Below are 26571 nucleotides of genomic sequence, written 5' to 3' on the forward strand. Positions count from 1 at the left end.
CTTATCTGTGAGTGTATGTACCAGGGATGTTGCGAATATTTGCATTCGCATTTGTTATGCGAATGATTCGCATCGACATTCGCATTCGCATCAAATGATACGAATGTTTTGCGAATGCGTATGGGTATATGGGCAGAAATTCCACTCTAATATTGTTGAAATGGCTCTAACAGCCCGATTATGTGCACTTGATAAATAAAAAATGTGTATAGTTTGTCAATTTTTTATTATTTATCAAGATTTGGAATTCTAGCACAGAAATCTAAAGCTTTTTTTTTGTAAATTATCAAGATTGAAAATGCTATTGACAAGCGTTTACAAATTGAAATTTCGTATGAAATTTCTAAATTTTTTTCGCATGCACATTCGCGCAAGTATGACATTCGAAACATCCCTATTATGTACATAAAGCTCGCCTATGCTACTCACTTTCATACTCACTTATGCATAGATAATATTATTTCTTTGAAATGCAAATTATATTTCAAAGAACTGTTTGAAAGTAAGGAAAATTTACGTAAATAGGAGGCGTAAGTTTAAAAAAAAGAAGAGCAGAAAGAAGTAAACAAAGTAAAAGCTTTACTCTGTTCAACCAAACCAAAAGGGGGGAGAAATCTATGTGGAAATAAACAAATATTTTTAAAATATTTGCTCTTATTTTTGTTTCTACAAAGCACGAACTCTGATCCACTTCCTTTTCGAAGATTCTAAGATGATATCAAGGCAATTTCAAGCGGTGCATTAACCCTTCACCTTTTTTATTTACATACAACTTAAGTAGAATAATTTTGCCAAAAGTTTCTAAAAGCTTTATCCAAGTATTCCAAAATAATTATCACTTACTCAAGTTTCAAGTTGAGTTTTTGCACTTAGCTAATGCTTTAATGATTTCCTATTACGATTATGAAAAAACTTTTGTTTCTTTGAATTTGAGCCTAAATTCATTTTCCCGTGTTTTTTTTTTTCAAATTAAAGCAGATAAACCTACTCAACCGTGTGTATGGGCAGTTCAACTAATACCCTGATTTTGATACCAACAAAACATACAACCATTAACGCCCGCTTCCCAAAATGTATACGATTTTTATTTTCCCTCAAGACATCACTGTACAATAAACTTTAAGTGAATTAAGTTTTCGTAGTTACTGAAATATCGCAGTTCATGTATTTTTGGAACATACCTGGAAGGTAGTAGTGGCTACTGTTCGATTTTGCGAATTTTCAGTAGGTACCATCCGTCCTTAGCTAAAAAGAAATACACGTACCAAATTTGTTTTTTCTATTTAATCAGTTGCACCAAATAGGCAAATATATATTTTTTTTAATAAATTGGAGTGATTACTTATGTATGCATGAAAAAATTTTAAATATCATTTCTCGACTGCTTCGTCTTTGAATGAAAAAAATGTATTCATTATTTCTTCATTCGTAACTTCCATATCTCTGTGGATTTTAAGTAAAGCAAAACCATTTGATCTTTGTTCCCCAGTTTTACTTCGTAAATATGATTTAAGCTTAAGCGTTCGCTTGAAGCAGCTGTCACAGGAAGAGTTACGCCTATCGGCAAGAATCGGTACACCTTTAGGTACAGTGATTGATTGCAAACATCGAGAGCGTCTAGGACTGTTTCTAGACACCGGCATAGGCATATGGCAAAATATCGAGCCCTAACCGCCAAAATAACGTAAGCGACATTATTTTAAAATTTTTCTTTTTGATGCAGAGATGCATCTAGATGCTCTAGGAATATTTCTGCATCCAAAAGAACATTTTGAAAAAAAAAATGTCGCTTACATTATTTTGGCGATTAGGGCTCGATATGGTGAATGAGGTAGGGATGGGATTCATAGCCCGAATATCTTTTTTCAAATTTCCTCTACAAAAAAAAAACTAAAAACTGTCAAACACAAACTACATAGTATACGACGCAGCTTACTAATAATTTGGCAGTGGCTTACTAACAGTCAGGTGTTGACAGAAGCAATATAGCAAAAGGTACTGACTTATTAAGCTTCCCTCTATTTAAGAATCGCATTTTTATTTGCATTATCGCCAATAATATCCATCAATGTTTGTTGTGTGGAATATGCGGTCCGAGAGCAAAGTGAGTAGCAAAAATGTTACATTGTGGAAGTAGAAATTTAGCACTAATGTTGCCCGGATTACAAATAATTTTACAGACCGGACATCACGAACAAACTCGTTGAAGGCAATGTAATAAAAGCCACATGCAAACAAATATACATGTGCTTGTATTGTATTGAATGCATGCATACATACATGTTTTCTCACCATGCTTTTAATACTAATACAAACGTTCATACATGTATCTACATACTTAGCACAGCTTTAGATTACCTTTGAAAGGACATAAACTGCTGTTTATTTTCACAACCCAGCTTATTTTGTCATCATCATGTAAGGAAGTCATTTATTACATTTACCGCTAAAGGATCTCTTTATTCGTGCCTTTTCAAGTTTCCGTTATTCTTGACATTGGTTTTACCTACACGTTGGAGCATCGAAATTCGATTATAGCACGTTCATTGCAGCATCCCAACTTAAAATAAAAATGTGGTGTAATAGATGCAGTATTGCCCTGCAGCTCCTTTTCCCCACTCGGTTAACCGCTTTTCCATACACTTTTCTTTTTTGTCGGTTAACATTTAAGGAACGTAACGCTTCCTTTTCATTTTATTTTATCACTGAAGAGTAAATAGCTTTATTTACTTACCGGGCTGTGTTAAGAGAAAATGCTTTGTCATTTAAATGAGCACACATTATTGGATATGCGCTGAGTTCGTCCACAAACACGCACACGCGAACGCACGTCCCAACAATGGTGTATGTAAGTACATGCATATATCCATATGTATGTAAATATATTTCGCTTGTCCTTATCAGATAATTTAATTTCCTATTAATGATGTTTTTATGTATAATACATTTATTAACTGTGAAGCCTCTGAAAGGAAATTGTGTGTATTTTACCTGCCACTGTTCCACCTCTTGACTTTTTAATGCATCTACATTTCAAGGATTTAAGGAACAAATTAATGAGGATATCATGTGAAGCTACGAATGCAAAGTTTTGCTAGCAATATATCAATGCATTAACTACTACACATGTATGTATGTATATACATATGTATGCCGGTATGTATACATGTTGTCTTTGAGAGCAATCGTAAAGCTGAGCAAGGCCGGATGTGACGTATGTAATAATCTGATTAGACAGGAAACCTTCATTTTTAGAACGCCTTACTTCCTTTTTCTACACTTGGCGGCCGTTGTGGTATAGTGGTTAGCAGTGCACAGCAGTCCATTCCGCAAGGCCCGGGTGACAACACCAAGACGGACGCCACAAATTGTGTTCTTTTCAACACAAATATACTTTTTAACAAGTAGTTAGGAAAAAAAAAACCAAACAAAACGTATCAGTCCAGCGCCTTCGTCTTAATCTACGGTCTGTGCCGGAACCACAGCCGCTAAACTTATAAGTAGAATACATGATATTATTCAGAGCACACTCTACATAAAAACTGTACATGAAATATTCGTTTTGATCGTATTTAATTGAATTAAGTATCAAGTAGTGAAAGTATTAGCAATCAGCATTGGAGAAGCAGACCCACATCAACTTCATTTATATCCTCCATCAGCTAATAAATATTTGCCGAGTATCTAATGTGAGTTAATATTTGACGAACGCCATCTTTCACTATGTACTTCGATTAATTTTTACCTAGCTGCAAAAGGAACATTCAAAATTTTCGTGTTTGGAGATTTCATCACACAATTAATAAGCTTGATCAGGAGTATATGTTCAGCCTAACAGATGAGTAAACTTCTCAAAATGGTAATGATATGTGTCTCTCTATCTGTCTTTTTCTGTACCAAATATATGAATTGATCGATCTTTGATGGCGTTTTCCAAAAGTTGAAATTTTGAACTGATTCTGTATATTATTAAACGTACGAAATGTATTACACTCGATAAAACCAAATACTTTGTTGCACTCATTAATACTTAAACTGGCATGATTTCACATGCAATTGGAAGTGTTAAGAGTATAGAAACGAAATGATACGGACGAAATTTTACAAAAAAATTCGCAAAGTAATTTGGCATCATCATTCATATTTTTTATACCCGAGCGCAGTTGTGAACAAGGGTATATTAACTTTGATCACATAACGGTTGTTTTTAACAGCCAAAAGCGTAAGTGTTGGTTCAATTAAGGCCCAGTTTCTCAATGGCTGATTAACAATAACTGCTGGTTAAACATCTTTATGAACGTGATCGACTACATAACATATAGCACGGAGTCGATAACGTCGATAACGAGGTTTAACCTTTAGTTAGTGGTAACCAGCCATTGAGACACTGGCCCTAAGTCTAACTCAGCATATTATCTAAAACATAAATTCGAAAGTGAATTTGTTTGTATGTTACGCTTTCACGCTTTAACTACTCAACCGATCATGATGAAATTGTGCATTCTGGTGTTATTTAGCCCAACTTAAAATATCGAATAGCTTTTATCTCGATTAGACAACTACTCATATAAACTAAATAGTTCATACTGCATTCCTCTGGAAGTATTTGTGTTAGAGTATCGAAATTTAGTATGGTGATATATAAAATCAATTACATACTTATGGATGAAAATGGGATCTATAGGCCAAGAGGTGTGAAAGTTCCATACAAACTGAAAGTTCCATGAACTCGAGGAAGTAAATATGGTAGAGTACTGGTGAGAAGATAACGAAAAAAGTTTAAGAAAGTTATAGTCTGAAAATATTTTGAAGAGGGTTGCCACCTAATTAAAAAGCTAAATTCAAATTATTTTATAAATTAAGTGAGCTATTACAATATTGGTATCAATCGAACAGGTTTTGAAAATGATTCATTTCTAAGCTACATGTAGAAGGGTTATATATGTTTAAAAAGTCAAATTCAACTTGAATTAAGAGAATAATCTTTTTAAGAAATCTAACACGATATGGGCTTCAGACATAAGGTTGTAGTTTGAAAATAAATATTTTGAAGAGAGTTTGCCACCTGTTTGATAAGTGGAATTTAATTAATTGAGGCATTTCATTTTTGGTGTCTTCGTAAATATTTCGATAGCAATCCATTGTTCTTTTGAAGTCACTTTGAAATATAGCATTCTATTAGGTAAGGTGTAGAGTTTCAAGTTATGCACAAAACGAGTAAACCAAATTACAGGATTAAATTACAAGAAAAGTGCGAGCAAAAAAGAAAAACCGCGAGCAAAAAGTAGCTTGGAGGTGTTTAAAAAAAATCGCGTACAAAAAGATCACACAAAAATAAGATCAGATGTACTTTCCTCCGGACTAGATACGAAGAATTTACTGGGCGGGACTAGGTTGAATAGTTTTTCTAAGAAAATTATTTTCTTTTTTCGGAATCAACCCTTTGCACCCTACTCCGTTTCTTCTTTGTTTTTTTTTTCTTCAATAACAAAGCTAGACTCTCCCACCTTAAGCACTGCTCTCTAGTGTTTTCAGCGCGAATATTGGGTGTAGGGTTCGAACGATACTATCGATATTGAGTAAGTATCGATACTGAGGGTATAAAAATGAGTACTTTAATACTCGATACCTTATTTGGTGATTTTACTCGATACTTTCCAAAGTACTCGTAGTATCGAATACTTTTTAAAAACACACACTTTTTAAATTTTGTCTTTCATTGGCAACCCAATTTTCTTTGCTTATATGGATTACTATCATTCAATTTTGTCCATCACTTGAAATAAACTGAAATTTCGTGTAGTCTGTTACATAACATAAGCCAAATAAGTTTAAGTTTAATGGCCTTATTCATAAAAAATAAAGTAGGCTTAAAGAGCTTAAATAAAATGACACTTGCATACATTTTTCAGTTTATAAACCTTTTTTATTTTTATGAATAAGGCCCTAAAACTTTACTTTAAAGTTCACGAAAATACAGAATTTTTAGAAACTTTTAGGGTATGCAGTTTTGTAACCTATTCAACTTTTCGTGTAGCCTACTACCGTTGACTTTTAATTAAAACTTGCACAATATTATACAAAGTTGAATAGGCTACCAAAATGCATACCCACAAAGTTTCCAAAAATTCTTAATAAACTTTAAAATTCGTGAAGGTAAATATGTGTGTATTTATGTATGTACATTTAACGTTTAAATTACTTCTAACGTGGAAGTAAGTTCTGCAATGACATAAAAATCAAATATTTTAAATGTCTATTGTTTTAATTTCAGGAAATATATATAGATATACGATTGAAGAACAAAATAATTTTAGTATCCCAAAAAACGTATTTTAATGAATCCGATACTGAGTAGTATCGATACTTTTAGAGTATCGATACCATATGCTCGATGCCAGAATGAGTACTCAGTATCGATACCAAAGTCTGAAATTTCGAACTCTAATTGGGTGCATTCCAAAACGTCAAAATACAAAGCATTAGTCTCCTTCATTTCTAAACGTCAGTAGATTGTAATGCCAAATTGGCGCAACCACTGTTAGATGCTAGTTTTCAACTTGTTTGAGCAATTTATACTTTTTATTCTAGTGCGGCTTAGAAATAAAAGAGTGTATTTTGACGTTTTGGAGTGCACCTAATGCATTCAACCATTTCACACTTCTTCTAGAATAGTGGTGCCATGTTTGAAATGTTACAATATAATAATGGGATCCGGAGATATTTGTCAAAACGAGAACCTGGACGGGGCCTAGGTCGTTAAATAATGTACCTTTCTACAAAGAAAAACAAACACAAGTCAAATATATAAAATATTGCTATCAAACAAAAATAGTTTAATAAATGATAGCATTGCCGCCTATCTAGAAACCAAAAAAATAACCAATATTTAAAACACAAAATATTACATTTTATGATGAAATGAAAGGTGAATTGATACCGTTGGCTCAGACATTTTTTGAATGCCCTTACCACCTATCTCAAAATTACAATCTATCCATTGTGTAATAAGCGAAATAAAAAAATTAAACTGGCTTAAAAAATTGTTAATATCCGTGAAAAAGGGCACTAAAAATTTAAAAAATCTCGATTTGATTTGAATCAAAAGACAAATTCATGTGAAACAAATAAGTAGTGGTTAAATTATTTCGAAAAATATTAACGTTTACTTAGGTGAGCTAGACCGATTTTAAAATACCTCTAAATATGTAAATATTTTGAGTCCATGTATACAATTTTTTAACATTTTAAGCTTGAACGCTTCCATCATTTTAGGTGCTTTTTTGAGGAAAATATTTGAAAAACTAATATTATTTATAAAAACTCGCGTAAATCTCAATATTTTTCCGAAATATTTTGGTGGAAGTCTTTAAATATAATAAATTTTATAACTCCGATTAAAGATGGATGGTTTAAAACAAAAAATAGTGGGCGGAACCGGAAGAAAATTCTTTCCCGACACTCCCGAATAAATCCGCGACTTCCGAAAAGAAAACAGAATAACCGGATGATTCAGATCTTTCAGTAATGACGAAGATAAGTAGAGTATTTGAGAAAAATATTCAAATATATACAGTGGCGGTCAAATGTGGATGAATGGAGTTTTGATTTTAATATTTACAATGTTTTCAAGCTAAAATTTTTTTCTTGTTTTCTAATAAAGATATGGTTCATGTTTTAACAAAACCCATATAAATCACACTTTCAAACTTTGTACAGACTTTAGAAAAATCCCACATATTTTTATCTAAATTTCGAGCTTTTTAACCAGAATTTTTATAGCATTTTTGGGTATGCAGTTAACAGGCTTATCAAATTTTAGTAAGATATGTACAGGCTTTGAGCGGCTAAAAATCGCATTGATTTTTAATAAATTTTTTGTTGACGGCATTATGCACTTTTTTCCATAAAAACATGAAACTTGCACTTATTTAAAAATAAAATTTCATAAGCCTGATGACTGCGTACCCAAAAATTTTATAAAAATTCTGGTTAAAATCTTGAAATTTAGATAAAAATTTTTGGAATCTTTCTATAGTCTGTATAAAGTTCAAAATGGTGATTTATGTGATATTTGTTAAAACATGAACCATATTTTTATAAAAAAATAACAGAAAAAATTTTTCTTGAGAAACATTGTAAATATTAAAACCAAACACCATTCATCCACTTTTGACCGCCACTGTATCTATACTTATTTGCGTTGCCACAAAATATATAAAAAATATTTTCTTTAAAATAATTTAAGTGCTATGAGAACAAAATATACCAATTCTCGTCTGCATTTGAATTCGTAAAGAGTGCTTGAATATTTCAAGCTCTTTTACTTAAAACCTGTTTTATTATTAAAAAAAAAAAGCTAAGGCCCGTACTTATAGTCAAAATGAAGTCGACCCAAAAGTTAGTTGCAGCTTTTTCGACAAATATCCCATTGAAAATTACATCAAAAAGCCGTAATTGCTTCAGAATCGACTTTATTTTAACTATAACCACGGGCCAATATAATTGCGGATTGTGCTTGTGTGCCAACAAATTAGGCGTTCAAATTATTAATATACAGATATCGAATACGTTTACATATGTATGTAGTATGTATTTTTAATTATAGCAAAAATACTTGTAATAAAAACGGAAATTAAAGTTTTACAAATATTTACTTAATGCACGTTTTATCCTAACATAAGCGGTTAAAAGAATTACTCTTTGCATTTGCAGGCTATTGGATTTTTGGCGCGAAGTTTTGTGATACTTGGGTCGCCTTCGATGTGATGTGCTCCACGGCGTCCATTTTAAATTTATGTGCCATCTCAATGGATCGCTATATTCACATAAAAGACCCACTCAGGTAAGTGGCAATCTGTGTATTGTACATGCATACATACATACATAACTATATGGATATATGATTTTATGGGTGAATAATATAACCACCAATAACGGTAAAAATAAGCACATCAGCTACAAAAGAGACGTAAAACAGCCACAGAAGTGTTCAAAATCGAAAAAATAAGTGCTAGTTGCAAGAGCTGGATGGAGGGAAAGGCAGCCTCTACCGTTTGCTATGCAGTAATATTACTTTGTGTGCATGATGGGCCAACTGTTGGTCGACGTGTTGCAAAGGCTGCAACAAGGATAGCGTATGCATTGAAAAGCGGTGCAAAGGTTTATGGCTGTAGCAGCAAGCTACCAATTTGGAGGACGCGCGTATATAAATGTATACATTTACTTGTAGATATACATATGTATGTAGTACATAAGTATGCGCAAAACGCCGTATATTAACACGACGGAAAATTGATTGAATAATTGACAGTAGGGTACCCACCAGTAAATGTACAGCAAACTTTTTAGTCACATAGAACGGTGAACCCAGATAGATACGTTGACGTGAATAGTGCCACTGAGCGGGCAAAGGAGTGAAAGCGCGAAATAAGTATTGGTGGTGTGGAGTGAGCTGGTGAAAGGATGTGAGTGAGCTGATTGCGAATACGACAATATTTTCCTATTTTTGGCAGCATTTTATCGATTTTTTAACGTACACCGACTTTTGCATGCACCCATGTGTTGTGCAAACTGAAGCAGCAGCAAAGCAACGTGATTGAGTACAGCCACATATGTATACATGGGCGCTGCTTCGTTTTTATATGAAACTCTTAGTATTATTATATAAAAAACGATGGGATGAACGCTCGTTTACATATGTCGATATACGTATATTTTATTTGCACATGGATATACATATATAATATGCATTAACGTACAGAGGCAGCCAGGTGAATTTAATAAAATCGAACACCTTCCGCCTACGTCTCTGGGCCTCATCGACGCTTTGCGCATCACCTTGGCTGGAAAGACAGCAAATCGATCAGATTGCCATTTTATGCATCGTCATAATCGGTTTTAGTACAAGTACACTGTGTCGTTGCTGAGTTCATATTTATCGCCACTGTTTATATTTTTCATTTCACTTCACTATTTAAAATAGCCGGTATGAAATATTGCCAACATTTAAATAAACTTAACGGCGAAAGTTTATGCTTATGTTCTTCTTGTCCACCGAAGAATGGCATTTCAGTGTTTGTGGCATGCAGGTTTACGTTTAGTGCGTTTATACTGACCCAAAAGCAATATGGCTTTTCCACCAAGTTATTGTTTAATTTTGTCACGGTAAATATGTACACCGATTGCAAGAAATGTGATTCAAGTTGAATACTTGAATGCACATTTGTATGTCTGGCTGTATGCGAGGTTCGGGCTCGAACGCCGTTAGCAGTGTTGCCAGTTTAGCCGTTTTCCAGCTAGATTAAGCCGGTTGTGGCAGCAAAGAGCCGGAGAAAATTCGATTTAGCCGGCAACCGAATTTTAGCCGTTTTGAAAAAAAAAAACCGGTTTTAGACTACTTTGTAAAAAGTTTTCATTTTGAGAGAACCAGGGAGTCAAAATCTTTTACAAATGGCTACAATCCCTACCTCGGATAAAATTTGCATGCCGGGTTGAGTTAAATAAAATTTAAAGAAAATTGTTTCTAATCCGAAAGGTCTTAATGTACTGGGTCGATTTCAGTGATTCTTATTTAAATCAAATAATTTTTTTTTCAAAAGAAAGGCATGGCGGGCATGTATATTATATATATTTTTTAAATTAACTTTCTCGCAGGGAACTCATTTATATTCCAAAAACCGAACACAGAGTGTAGTTTTCGTATGCCGAGAGACGACTTTACTTCTGAATTTCCTACTCAGTCAAAAGTAGCAGTTGGTAGTAAGAGTGATTCTTCCTTGAATTTCGATGCTGACATTATTATCGGTGTTAATGCTGGCTCCCAAGTAAACAGAATTCTCAACTTTCTTATCCTCGTTGACCACCAGACGCACTGGCTTTGCTTCCTTATCAAACTTTGAAAAAGAGGAACAGAGTTCGCGGTGTTTGTTTCCGCTGATGTCGATCTTATCGGCGTACGCCAGCAATTGCACGCCCTTGTAAAAAATTGTTCCTGAGCGGTTCAGTTCTGCAGCTATTAGTCACATTAAAAGTAGACGCCCTGCCTGAGACCCCGTTTGATAACAAACGGTTCGGAGAGGTCTTTTCCAATTCTTACGGAGCTGGTTGTATTGCTGAACGTCATTTTACACGGCCCTATCTCGTCCTTTTTTTTATTGTTATCCGAACGCGGCTTTTATGTCGAAAAATATGTGGGTACTGTCGATCCATTTCGCACGGGTCTTTTCCAAGGTTTGGCCCATTGTGATCTCCTGGATTTTCCAGGTCTGTAGACACACTTATAAAGCCCAATGAGTTCGTTGGCGGTGGGCTTCTATCTTTCGCACAATATGCTCGATAAGACCTTGTAACCTACCACTAGAAGGCCGATCCCGCAGTAGTAGACGGATTGGGAAGAGCACCCTTAAACTCCAGTCGTCGAGCAAGCATTCATCTGAGCACATTCTGCATAAGAGTTGAGGCGTGCGCCATAATAACTCCGTACTTGAATAGCTCAGCTGGGAGGCTGTCCGCTCCAGCAGGTTTGTTGGTTTTCAAGCGCGCTACTGCTATTCGGCCCTAGTTATAGTCATCATCATCTCGAAGCTCGGGTTCGGGTTAAAACCTTCCGTAAGTTGCCTGTCTCTCTGGTAAGATTTTAAAATTTTAGCGCTTTCTTCCTGTAGGCCAGCATTTCAAGCTCTTCGCACTCACGTATTTCGGCCTCTCTCTTCTTATTGCGGAAAATACGTTTCGCTTCCCTTTTCTGCTCCCTATAATGGTACCACATGGCTCGCTTTGCTCCCGATCGCAGCGTAGCCCTTTAGTGACATATTTTTCCTCTGTAGCTTTTTGACGCTCCTCATCGTTGCTCGCATAAGTCGGTTTGTTGCAAGAATGATAGAATACAAGATTGCGCCCATCACAGAGGATTTTTTGAGAATAAGTTCTGTTTGATTTCTCAGTGGTGCATTTGCGAGAGAAAAATGCCAAAACGCGAGCAACAATGGAAGAAGAAGAAAAATACTTTCAAATAAAACATAAACAAGTTTCACAAGTGTGACGTCGGACAAACAAATTCTCTGAGAGCGGAATAGCGGTACCGAGAGGGCGCCACCATTATTCTCTACATCGTGGGTTTGTCTGACAGGTAAATCCAGACAGTGAGCAGGCCATTAAGAGGCCATTTACAATCGGAAAATCAAAATGCAAAGAACTAGTTTATTTGTTAAAAACATTTTTATTCAACCTCGCGAGTGCTACAATATAAGAAAGCAAACTTTTTCAATAGAAAAGGTACGCCAGAAGTTTGTAACTGACCAATTTTTATACCCGAGCCCACCTCTGCCAAGGGTATTATAACATTGTTCACATAACGGTTGTTTGTACCAGGCAAAACGAATCGAGATAGACATAGACAAATGTGTACATAAATGATCAGAATGAAAAGAGAAATCGATTAAGCGGTGACTGTCTGTCCGTCCGTCCGTCTGCCTATCTGTGTACACGATACCTGATGTAAAAATTGAGATATCTTAACGAAACTTGGTACGTGTTCTTCTTTCGGGCATAGGATGGACGGTATTGAAAATGGGTAAAATCGGACAATAACCACGAAAACTCCGATATTTGAGTAACTAATGAAGTGTATTCACTCAAAATCGATACTTACAATCATTTTAGACAAAAAATGTTAACTTTATAAATTTTTGGAAAGTAGGCGTAGCCACGCCCACTTATGATTTTATGTGTATACCTTAGTAACCGCTCCACCAATTTCTCCCAAACTTGGCACAGTTGTTGGTCCTAGTTAAAACGTACCAAATGGCTGAAAATTTTTAAAATCGGACAATAACCACGCCCACATCCCATGAAACGGTAATTTAGAGAAATATGAAATCTTCGATAAATCAGTAAATACTAAAGATAGTTTATTCAAAATTGATGCTTGCAACAATTCTTTACTCGGGTGTACGGGGCGTATGAGTAACATTATTTCTTGCTCATTTTTCATCTTTGCGCATTTTCATTTGACCACTTATTATTTTGTATTTATCCATCGATTTTCTTCATCAGTAACTTGATTTTTTTTTAACAGAACGGGCTTTAGTACAAATGCAAAAATGTGGCATAGTACCCGTTATTTTTTATATTTTTCTTCTGTTAAATTTTGATTTTTTTTTAATTTAAAAAAAAAAAGCCGGAATGATTAATTAATTTGCCAAAAACTATAAGCCCTATCGGTTTATGGAAAATTGCATTGGCTTTCATTTGCCGTATTTTATATTAATATATACTAATTTTTGCTTCAAGCTGAATAACGGTAAATTGCAAATATCTCGAAAACTATCCATAAAAAAAATTAAACCGAATTTCGGAATCACCGAGCAATTCTACATAGATATTGGATAGTGGCGTCTGGAGAACAAAAATCAAATTGAAATTTGTGATCCAGTGTAAATAGTGGCCGCTCACAGCCGGGAAAGTATGAAAGTGCGAGAAATATAGGAAAAATAGGTAGTTTAATTCCCGATCCCATAAAACGGAACTTTTCCAAATAGATTACTATATAGCCTGATTGAAATTTCCTATGTGGAAAGCTATTAAAGTACACCATCAGTTAAAAATTGAGAAAGTTGCAGAAATAATATTTGGCAAACAAATTCATACGGCTTGAATATGATTACACCGTGCGACAAAAACCAAAAAAATTTTTAAAAAATTCTGTGCAAAGTGGAATAATAGTATGGCTACCTAAAAGAGAATTCTGTAGAATTTAAGAAATATATCTCTTTCGCTTCACATGGTATTGAAAATGGCATTTAATTAATTTAATTTTTTTAAGCTAACAAATTTCATGAATGAAATTTTAAAAGGTCTTTTTCAGTACCTAGTCGACCTTATGCACCAATAAAAATTTTACCTTTTTAATTCTAATGAATTTTCCCTTTTCTATGATACCCACATTGTTATTCTACATACAATTGAATAAAAATGTTTTTATGCTTTTTTTTAAATATTTGCTGATATTTTATTCAATTGTTTCTGATAGTTTTATGATCGATTCGCGATCCATCTGTAACCCTTCGGCGACGCACTAGTGGGTGGCGACCACCGGTTGGGAACGAATGATCTAGGATATAGATTTAAAAATAGTGGTGAAAAAGCCTTGAAAATTTCGAAAATCATAAAACTTTTATTGAGAGTTCAAGATTTGTAGGAATGAAAAAACAGGTTTATTCGATAAGAAATACCGGTTTATTCGATATTCGAAAAATCAAGAAAAACCGAGTCAATCACCCGAATACGTACATGGGCACGCATGCACATCCTGAATTAGTACCTGTAGTTGGATTGTTTACTTACTTTGGCTTTGTTTGCTTGGCTTCTTGGTATTGTACGGTAGCTAATGACGCAGAGACTCGAACAACAATCAACGAGCGTTGATCAACCAGAGCAAAATGGCCACTGAAACAGTTGCTAGGCAGGACTCGAACATACAGAGTAATCTAAAGTTAAGGTATGCTGGTGTGTTTAATAAGTGTAAGTAAGAGTATTATGCGGAAAAGAAGGATAAACAAAGCAGAAGTAAAGTAGAGTTCTCAATCCACTTTATTCAATGGGCCAGCACACCTACTTTCGAGTATAAATAAAAAGAAAATAAAAATAATAAAAGTGACTTGCTGTTTTCTTTCAATTGTATGGTAATTTGCTTATCAGCAACCTAGAGTTATCAACTACACTTTCTTTAGGTCAACATATGTTGAACTAGAAGTAGCCAGTAAACCTCGTGCCACCTTTTTTGTATTGATCTCGTTACATTTACTTCTTCGTAAGCGAGATAAAGCTTTATGGTCAACTCGAGAACTTAGTTCTGTAAACTTCCCAAAACTGGTATTGCCGTTGGATTTATGAAAAACGTGTCCTTAGCTAATTTTATTAACTTCGCATACATTTGGTTCTCGATTGTAGGTGAAGCGCGTTATTTCATTGTATTTATTTTGTTTCTTTTTTTGTCAGCTGCATATAATTCGTTGAACACGTGATTTGGTAAATATAACCAAATGATGTAACTATAACCATATCATGTCTTGAGAGAAACATATTTATTTGACGGAACTAAACTCTTCTCAGTGTGGGAAATTTTGATGTTGGAACATTCCTTGGTCGGATATACATAGATCAGGGTTGTTCACGCTAGGTAGGTAAATTTTATAAAATTTAAATGGGTTCTATGTTTAAAATAAAAATACATAGGCCAACAATTATAGAAAAAGTTTTTGTTGTCGATATATCGTTAATGGTTTGATATAAGGTGCGAATTGACAACACTAAAAATAATTTCTTATTTCCTACGGAATATCGCCATATATAAGTTTAAAAATGTTTATGTTCATAAGTACAATTTGAACTCGTAACCACGATTGCCACCTTCTCCTTTTTTTGTATACCAAATTGGTAATTGGTTTTGTGACTGTAATGGGCATTATACTCTATGTTTTACCATTACGTCTTTGACAGCCTTCTTGTTAACATCTATGAAATTTGACTTCTAGTTGACCCTTTGTTCAGGGTTATTCCTAAACACTTCGCCTCTGGCGATAACCAATTTCCGAAATTCCCAATGAGGGTTAAGTTAAGTTGACTTTCCTTCGTTCGAAGGGGCGATGGTGGGCTTTAGTGGTTTTACTAACATACCCTTTTCAGAGAACCATTTCTCAGTCAGTTTTAAACCTTCACCACAGCCCACCACGCAGATGAGTATTAGGAACATCCCATCTTGCCATGGCCTTCGATTTTTCTTCGCATATAGTTTTCTGCTTATACAGCAATGCCTTCAATTAGGTAAATATATGATGTAAGTAATAAATAACTACCTCATTTTACAAGATTTCAAAAATGGACCAAATCTGACAGTTATGTACCAGAGTACCGAACTGGAAAAAAGGTACCAAAAAACAAATGCATTTCTGCCGAAATGGCAAACGTGCTCGTAAGTCTGCATAATTTTTGTATGCAGTAAAAAGTTCTTTATCAAATCTAATGCGAAACAAATAAAACTTATTCAGTCCGTCAGTTTTGGAGCCATCATTGAAGATTCGATTATGTGGGATTCCGGACTCAGTGCTGGTATTAAACCAGCATTAAGCTGCAGGGATCTAAACATTATAGAATCTCTTCAACAAAGGTAAAGGCATTGTGGCAATGAAAAGACACATGTGCTCAGAAATCTGCCGCTTTCCCACGTATGAAGACACAAATCGACGGTAAGTGCAGTAGTGCATCAAGAGCAGCGCCACGTATTGTAGAGAAAGCTTCAACGGCAGTAGTTATTTAACTTTTAGCAAGCAGACTTCCCACGCTCTTGATTGAGAATCTGCTCCACTATACCACTGACGCATAGATAATTATGGGTCTGATCATAGAGGTATAAATCCAGAGGACTCCCTATGGTGACACACCCCATGTTTTACCAAAGACCTGCTTATATTGCCAAAATGCTGCCAATTCTTTAGACGTGTTGTGTTCCACGTTAGATTTGCACGACAGTTTTATATCCTGAATTACTTCTAGATACTTCACTTCGGGAGAATTCTGAATTGTGACTTATTTAATTGTGAGGCAATGCGGTTGTATGCGTTACCTACTCCGAAGCCTGTTTCGGACTATGCTTTAATGACGAAATATCTATCAATACATCTTCTTCGGACTATTAAAAAAAAAGAGTTTCGATATGTAATTTTTTTTATTTTGTTTAAAATAAAATGAAAAAAGCTTTTTAATAAATAAATGTTTCAAAACTGGATTTTATATTATTACTTCATCTCCGCAGATCGATATTATTCAAAGGATCTTTAAAACGCTTGAGAAAAACGTTCAAATTTGATTATCGAATACATGAACTTGCTATTTTTTGAATGTAAATTTTACTCTTTTATTAAATCCCAAATATTTAAAAGAAAATCTCCCCTCTCAAAAAATTTCAATGTGGCAAAGCTATGCTTAATGTTTGCATCTGGAGAAATGTCAAAAATCTGCTTTATAATCAAAAAATAGTAGTAATGAAACTACCTTCTTTTTTGTTTCATGGTATCAAATAATATTTAATTAAGTAATTTAGATTTGGCCTATTGCTACCTTTGTCTAATTTTCTTTACATTTTGCTGTCAGAAAAGGTTTAGTTTAATTTGAGTTATTTTTCATTGGATCACAAAATTAATTCAATATCATCGTTATTTATTTGCTTAGTAGAAGTAGCGTTGTAGATATTTTACTCCAAATTTTTAAATTTAAATGGTTATATGTTTGCTTAAACATATGCATTAGAGTGCATCGAGTGTTTTCAAACATTTTTCAAAAATCATTAAGAGGTCGCGAGTTGTAATTTAAGTCAGAAAGTACGGTTTTGTAGATTTTTCAGTTTTTGAATGACTTGGTTTCATACAATTTTAAAGGTCAAACATGTTGTGAGAAGAAGATTTAGAGGCCTTCAAAGTGATGTATAACAATCTATTGTCTGACTGATTGTTTGGAGTTTTCATTGGGCAAATACAAAAAAAAAAATATTTTTTCTTAATTTTTTAAGTTTTACCATAACTAATTTCCTCGATTCAGAAAATTAAATCTATTTTCAAATAAACTGATAGCTCATTTAAATCATTCGTATAAAAATTGTTGAAGTAAGGCGACTTTCCTTAAATGCGCCCTTGAATTTATATTGTGTACGTACGGGGCTTTCAGATTTTTTGAGCAGTGTGGATAAGGAATACATCAATATTTATTCAAAGTTTATATAGGTATCCAAATTTGGGGTTAGGGTCTCGATATTAAAAAAAAAATAAAATAATAATAATTTTCGATGGGCACCCTAATATGCATGTACAATGTGCACGTCTGACTTGCCAATGTAAATTGTTAAACAGTTGGTATGCTGCTCCTAAATATGTATGGAGTAGAACAATGCTTTCACTTACAAAACTAGAAATGCCCAATAGCGCTTTGTTTGGTCAAAAATTGTGTAAATACCAACGTGTTTCTCTGTATATACATTCATATGTATACACGTATTTATAAATGTAAATGCCCGCATTATCTTTGTTCAAAATCCGCACAAACGAAGCGCTTTGGGCTGTTTACAAACTAAACGAGCTATGTAAACTCAAAGCAAATCCCAATTCGATAATAAAAGCTTTGTTAGCGATTGCCAGTTTTTAGGCAAAATTTTGATTTAAAAAAAGCCAAATTAATGCGAATGTGTTGACGTTTGTAGTGGGTATGTATTTTAGAAATAACATTGCACAAAAAATAAGCAGGGGTCTCATATAGAAAATACGTTTTGTTATAGCCTATAGGACTCGACTACACTTAGCGTTTTTCTCCATCACATCGTATATTAGTGTTTTGCTAACAAGTACAATAAAACTTTATGTATATATATCATATATTTTCTTATCAAAATACATGAAAGGAGCAAGTGCAAGTTTTTCTTTGTGGTTCAGAGGGGCTAAATAAAATAAAAATTGCTTTACTTTAAACATATTTTGACACGATTCTATAACAAAAACGTAACCTTTTTTAGTACTAACAGAAACATTAACTTCTTCTCGTTGGAAATAATGACTAAATTTAATTTTATCACAGTCTCGGAACTTTTCCTATCAAAATATATCTGTGTTCATATGGAATGGTAGCTTATGTCGAAAGGCCGGCTTTAGTATAATCCGGCATTCGCAGCATATGATTGCAAATGATTCACTGGCGCCGAACTGTTGAAGAGCTGTGCAAGAAATAGTTCCGATACTAGCAGGTCAATATTCTTATTAAGTCTCGTCAAAAAATTCATTGTGTTTTAAAGGCTAAAGGGAAGGCCGCATTATACTAATAAAAGCCAGCTTCTCGACATAAGCTACTATTACATACGAGCACAGATATAAATGTCATTTCGTGACTTTAATGTATTAAGTGTAAGTTCGTTTTTCTTAATGTAACAGAAGGGTTAAACCGTTGTGCAGCATATTAAATTTAAGTATAATAAGGTGCAAGTTTCAAGTCGCTATAAATTGATTTTTTAGAATTTTTATCGCTGAGGGTACTGCGTGCTTTCTTCCATATAAAAACAGATTGTGTTCAAACGTTATATAGGAGAAAACTTAAATACTTAAATACGAAAATCGATAGTAGTTTGCAACAATTTTTTAATGCATATCGTTACATAATAATCTCAGTATTTAAATGCATACATAAATTGAACGAGTTAATTAACTTAAAACGAAAATAGGCACTTAAACCAAGAAATTGAACCTTAGTGTATAACGTTCCTTCTTATAAAAGTAAACAACATGTAGATAAGATCTTTGTGCGAATACTGAATCAACGAAAAAATAAAAAATTAATTGCTCCATTCTGTGTCAGTGACAAATTATTGTCCTCATGGAAAGCAGCGAGACAATCCTCAGTGAGAACTGCAAGATTCGAGACTATCGAGCCGCCTCTTACAAAGCCGTGTTGGTTGGCAGAAATCAAATGTTTCACAGCGAAAACCAACTTCTCTTTAACCACGCATTCGGATAGCTTGGAGACAGACGATTATTTCGAGATCGGCCTGTAGTTGGCAACATCGTTCTTATTACCACTTTTACAAACTGGCGTTATAAATGCTTTTTTCCAGTCATCAATAAAAATACTGGATGAAAGCGACATATTAAAGATCTTAGTTAACGGTTCAACCAGAGAGGAGCACTTTTTAAACATTAAAGCACAAAGGCAATATGAATCCATTTGGTTTGTGCCTATAAGTTTATACCTCCTCAATACTGCAAATTGTTTTTATAGCAAAGGGACACTCTAATATCTGTCAAACAATTTGTTTAAAGTGGGTTGATCCGCTTTTATTGAAATATACACTGGCGTCACTCACACAAATATCTAACGACTTTCGCTGGTTTAAATTTCTTTTGTTAACCCTTTTCGTTTTTAATCTCGCCTCCAGCTTCGAGGAAAAATCTCAATTTATTGCATAGGTCTACCTATTTAAATATACCTACTAATTCTTATAACTTCGAATTACATTAAAATGCAAGGGTGACAAATTACTTATAACCTAAATATTTAGATGTCAGATAAAATTTCTATTAAATCGAGTTTTTAATTTTTATATTTGACCAAATAGGTTGTGGTCTTGGCCGTAATAAATTTCTCCTTCACGGTCCCACCAATTAATCCACGCCTTATTTCGTATTACCTTATTTCGCGCAAGTTCGCCTTTGCACTTTCGCTTATGAAAAAAAATCACGAAATTTGATTTATTTGCATGTTCAAGTAATTCACTCACAAATTCAACACGAACACGCTCACTCAAAATACATTTTAACGTACAATGAACCCATTAAGAAAAGAGTACGTACGCACCTCTTGCCTAGTTGCCAGCAAAGACACTACGAAGACATCAACGGCGACGCCATCAGCAATAAAAACGAACCCCAACAAATAACTACAAACACGTGCTGCATACCATGCAACTCCTGCTCCTCAGCGTCTGCCCCATCGTCATAAACAAGCCTCTTTTGCCCAAGCAATGCCTTCTACGCACCCACAGCTATTTGCGTGCACTTAGGCGTAAGACATTTTGGTTGCTGATTTTACTCTGCACGGTCTGCCGCTCCCTTCATAATTTTTTTATCTTAGCTTTTATTTAACATTTTTCGCGGTGTTTTTTGATAGCATGGTTGTCCTCTTTAATTGCGTTTAATTTCGTCCTGTACCGTTTTAAATAATTTCCTACAATTAATTTAAACACACCACCATGCTTGCAATCAAGGCATGCACGCGTAATGAGCCAGTGTGTGTGCATAGAAGAAAAATTATTCACAGCAATTTGCTCGAGACAGATTTTTTATTACACAATTTAAAGACGTTTTAAGTGGATTATGCATATAAGGAGTTATTTTCAAAAAAGGGTCAGAAGATGGTAATATTATTGTTTCTGTTTGAACATGGAAATGTTGGGTGTGAAAATTCTCAGCTGAGGACTAAGTTTAGTTAAATTAATTTTAGACTGTATTCGACATTTTTTAGTATTTTTCTTATAATTTTTTGCTGGAAAATGAGGAGAGATTTTATTGCACCTTCAAATACATATCTATGGAAATAATTCAACTCCGTAGTGTTCGTTAAAAAAGGACATTCTGAAAAATAGTACTATGGCTGCTTTATATGGATTGCTCCATAAGTCCTCTTCTTTGGCTCTGTAACCACAAAGACAATTTTGGCCGAGTTCAGCAAAGCACGCCAGTCGCTCCTATAAAGCCGAGTCCTTCTCCACTTGGTCTTTCCATTGCAGTAGGGGCTTCCTCTTTCCTCTGCTACCACTAGCGATTTTCGGGGTGAATACTTTCAGAGCCGCAGCGTCGGAGTCCATGCGAACATCATGGCCAAGGCAGCGGAGTCGCTGGATTTTAATACGCTGCGCTATATCTATATCATTGTAAAGCTCAAGCAGCACTCATCGTTCCATCGTCTGCGGTACTCGCCGCCGCCAGCGCGTAAAGACCCGTAAACCATCCGCAAAATATTTATCTGGAATACTCCAAGAGCAGCCTCATTGTCCATGTTTCTGCGCCATATATACTCCAACTTAGAGAGAGTGGTTTTCATAAGCCGGGAGAGTACTTTACTTCAGAATTGCCTACTCAGTCCAAATCAGCACTTGCTGGCAAGAGTGATTCTGGATTGGATTTCCATGCTGACATTATTATCGGTCTTAATACTGGTTCCCAAGTAAACGAAATTCTCTACTTTCTCGATATTATAGCTGTCAAAAATGACGTGGGTGCCACGGCGCGAATGCGCTGACTGTCTGCACTATTGGTCAACGTTATTTTAAACAGCCGTGTTAGTTTCGCGGGGATACCAAATTCAGGCATCGCAAAAGTGTGTGTCGATCCCATTCCCACGAATATTTTCCAAGATTTTGCGTATGTGAATACCAGGTCTATGGTGGATTTTCCAGACCAAAAACCACACTGATAAGGTCCAATCTGTTCGTTGCGGTGGGCTTTTGTCTTTCATACAATACGCTCGATAAGACTTTCTAACCTTCGAAGGCCGATCCCGTGGCAATTAGCCGCGTAATTTCTATTCAATTTCTTAGTCAAAAGGTGGAACCGTCTGCATCGACTGGAGGCTCGGGTCCATCTTCTGCATCGAAATTTTGCACTCGATCTATAAATGACACTAACATCTCTAATATATGGAAAAGCCATTTCAGTTTTCCAAAAATGCAAAAAGCAGATGCGAGTTTGGCCAAAACATTAAAATAGCTCTAAAAAAATCCGTTAGATATATAATTAGGTCAATTGCAGTAATTAATTTAAAATTTTGTACAATTTTGCTTATGATCTATTTGGTTTCTAGGTTTTCGACCCGGTGACAGCGGCTTGGCTTGATGGATCTCGTTATGTTTGAATCATGTTTCTAGCCCCGGCGAAGTCGATCAGCATCAGTTCGTTGTCGGGCGTTTCATTGTGGAGGCTGAATTTTCCGACAGTGGTTCCAAACTCAGTGGCATTGAACTCGCCAAGCACGATTTTGATACCATGGCGGGGACAGCGCTCGTATGTATGCTCCAAGCACTCAGAGAAGATATCTTTGCACGCCTCGTCCTTCTCTTCCGTCGAAGCATGGGCGCTGATGAGCTAGATGTTGAAGAATCTCGCCTTGATGCGGCTTGTGGCTAGACGCTCGTCACCGGGGAGAACGACAGTATCGGCGACGGAGTCTCTCTCTCACCACAAATCCAACACCGAATTTTCGCTCCTTGCATGGCAGCAATGATGAAATTGCTTGAATTATGTTACGAGTTGATCCCTCTTCTAGAGTATCCTCCAGATTTAGTCCTCTGCGAGTATTTTTTATTTTCCAACATGAAGTAGTTGTTCGCCAAATGGAGTCGAATATAAAAAATAAAACAATTAAAAAGGTTTGACCAAGGCACATTAAACAGGTAGTATCAGTAGAGCAAAAACAACATTTGCGTGTATTTTGTTGTTGCTTCTGGTATCGAAAGTGTCAAAAACTGTTCTGAATATTTTCTTCTAAATCAAAGCGTGCCATGTGAAATACAAAAAATTATAAAAAATAAAAAATTGAAATTGGAAAAAATAAAAATTGATGCAACTTCCTTTCCTTGTAAATTTGTTTGCTTCTCGAAGCATTGATCCATCCTTTACAAGGGCCAGTAATCAGCGGTTGTGCTGCTGAGTTGGGCGAACGTTCCAAAAGCTGCTATTCAATGGCTTGTTTTGTATGGAAAAAGGTTTCACATGCAAATGGATTTTAACAATTCAGAATTTTTGTGAGAAAAAATTAAAAATATTTGACATTTTCGAGACCAAATAATTTGAAAATAAATCAAATCAGCTGCTCTACTGATACTACCTGTTCAATGTACCTTGGGTTTGACAAAATGTATTGAGCTAAAAAGGGACGTTGTTAAAAAAAAAAAACACAAGTAAAAAAGTCTAAGTAGGGCTGGAGCCGAACACTAAATACCCGGCGCAAGTATTAAATATAGTTTTTCACCTTTCTGACAACTACCGTTACATGGCAAGAAGAGTGATTTTAGCCCTATTTCTAACAATTTCTATAGAATGTTCAGTTATACTTATTGAGATAAACTTTTATGGTTAGATGTTAGACTTTCCAAAATTCTAAAATAATGTTACTTATTTCAAGGAATTGTTATTAGTATCTATTTTGAGTAAATTAGCGTCCTTAAATTTTGAAATATCGCAGTTTCAAGAACTTCTGAAATTGACCTTTATATGAAAAGTGGGAGTAATTTTAGTCCGATTGCAATAATTTTTAAAATTTCGCTTGCGAAATAATCGCACCAAGTTTGGTACAAATTGATCGAACGGTTACCGAGATATACATACCAGGACATAAGTGGGTGGTGCCACGCCCATTTTCCAAAATTTTAACACAAACGTGTTTTTTTTATTATTGCAAGCATCAATTTTGAATAAATTAGCTTCTGATATTATAAATTTTCAGCCGTTTGCTCTGTTGTACCATGGCTAACAACTATGCCAAGGTTGTAATCATAAGTGGGCGTGGCTATGCCCATTTTCCAAAAATTTATAATATTCTTATTTTACGTCTAAAAATCATTGTACATGTCAATTTACAGTGAATAAGCTTCAGTAGTTACTAAAATATCACAGTTTTCGTATTTCTGAAAACTACCGTTATACGGGAAGTGGGTTACGTGGTTACGGTCGGATTTCGCCCATTTTCAATACCAACCTACCTTGAGTAAAGGGCACAAATGCGCTCGGGTATAATAATAATTTTCTGCTGCAAGACTACATTTTATTCAAAAAGACAGTGCCTTACAGAACTTACTTCAAACACAATGCATGAAATTCTGCTTGAAAAATTTCACGTTTTTGCTTTCTTCCTTTCTTGAAAGTTCCTTAACATAGTGGCAGGCATCGCTTTGACTAAAGTGGGAAGTCGCATAACTGTGTAACTGCTATGATTATCACTACACAATTTTTGTAAATACTTGCTATGCAACCATGAATATTTTTATGAAAATTGTATCTTATAATAAATTCAATTTACCAATCGAGGGCTAGAACAAAAATTTACTTCTGATATGAATGGCTCGTATTAATTTTATTTATTTGTGTATAGGACTTTTAGAATTTCCTAAGAATTCTGATTAGCTGTGTGTATTTTTTGGAAGTACCGGTATTTTGGGGTGGAAAATATATCGTAATTATTTATACAATTCCACTATTTCAGCCACACTTTTTCTTGTCTACCAAATGAATAGCAGTTGCGCTTAAGGATATGCAAAATGACATAACCCGTCTCTCATAAAAAATAAATATTTGCGTCTTTTTACATGTTATTATTTTACTATGCGCCTGGTCGCACAAATAGAGGGGCGTACAAGGATACCTGGATAATTTTTTTACTTCAAGTCACAAATAGAGATTTATTGCCTTAAGATAGATAGAATTTTCCTAAGCTGTTACTCATACGCCCAGTTAAATAATTTTATTGTGCAAATTAATGAATGCAAGTAAAATCTAAAATTCATACATTTTCGATTGTATGATTATTTTTCCATTCGGAAGGTAAATATTTAGCTCTAAATAATTGAACAAGCATAACAAAGCTAACCAAAGTTATGACAACAACATTTGCAAGAGTGAAAACATAAATTCATAACAGAGAAAAATACATATGTAATCATGTGCATTAGGGTGTTCCAAAAATGAAGTTGAAAAAGTGGAGTTTTCCATGTACTATTTTATGTGGAAAACAACTTTTCGTAGAAATGGTATAGAATTTTCGAAAATCAATATTTTTCAATTGAAAAACTCTGATTCCCAATCATAATATCCAATTGTTTTTAACCATTTTTTACTAGCAACTATATTTTATAGGTCCGCCAAAACCCCCAGAAAATGCAATAAGGCGACCAAAAAATCTTTATTATAAAAAGGTGGTTAAATAAACAATTGGCTATTAATATTGGAAGTCTCCTGAAGACAACCAGAGTTTTCCGATCGAAATGCATTTATTTTCAAGAACTCTTTATCATTTCTGCAAGAAGTTGTTACCCCAGTTGTTACAACAAAATTCCGACTTTACCTTTTTTTTGGACTACCCTAATGTATCTACATATATAAAATTTCATTCATACCGGTAATTGTTAGAATGTAGGAGTGCCGAGGAGTGTGTAACTCAGCTGAACTGCAGGATTGTGAAGTACAATGCAATGACAATGTATTTTATACACACATGGGACCATCAACAATATTAAACATTTCCTTTGTTGAAGTGCGTACTTTGACACAAGCTGTAATGCTCAAACAATAAAGAAGAACAATACTTGTTGACGTAGTATGTATGTTACATACAGTATGTACGCTTGTATAACAGGCGCGCAGCAGAGTTCGGACTGAAAATTCGCAAAGCGCAGGGAATTTAAAAGTACAACGCAGTAAAATAAATTTTAGGCAGTAGACTTTATTTTTATTGTAATAACAAAATATATTTTACACAAAATAAATTAATACATTAGTATATCCTATGTTGCATAAACACGTTTTGATGATTCAAAATATATTTTGCGTTGACACATAAATTTTAAAAAATTAAAAAGATAATGCCTTTTTTGTCTTGAATAAACAGAGAAAATTAATCGCAGTAGATTTGAAAAAACCGATGTAGAACATTAAATTTTGCTAAAAAGGGCAGTAGATCTACTGCAATTGCAGTAAAGTCCGAACGCTGGCTTTTAGTCTGTTGTAGGTTTGTTTTTATTTACGCTTGTCAATTTAATGACACTTGAAAGCATCATTTGCCCATAAACATGTGTCGTAATGTTTTTTCATTGCAGCTGCTTTACATTGGCATTCGCGCCTTTATAAACGTAAATTTATGAAAATAGACGGTTATACATACATGAACACTGATGTATGTGAGGAGAAAAATAAAAAAATGATAAACTTTAAAATGTATAGTAGCGTATAATTAATCTCTTTGAAAACTGTATACTCGTAATTCTAAAAG

The 26571-nt window shown here is 34.6% G+C and overlaps 1 protein-coding gene across 2 annotated transcripts in view; it reads left to right on the forward strand.

Annotated features, from left to right (window-relative positions):
- Positions 1-26571, forward strand: part of LOC118737940 (dopamine receptor 1) — a 122240-nt gene that overhangs the window by 55381 nt on the left and 40288 nt on the right. For both annotated transcript variants that reach the window (XM_036468768.1, XM_036468769.1), the window contains exon 4: positions 8716-8845. In XM_036468768.1, the coding sequence (XP_036324661.1) occupies positions 8716-8845 (130 nt within the window). The remainder of the gene's footprint in view (positions 1-8715; positions 8846-26571) is intronic.

The sequence above is a fragment of the Rhagoletis pomonella genome, unplaced genomic scaffold (genome assembly GCF_013731165.1).
Source record: "Rhagoletis pomonella isolate Grant_MI unplaced genomic scaffold, Rhpom_1.0 Rhpom_scaffold_00004, whole genome shotgun sequence".
Taxonomy (NCBI): domain Eukaryota; kingdom Metazoa; phylum Arthropoda; class Insecta; order Diptera; family Tephritidae; genus Rhagoletis; species Rhagoletis pomonella.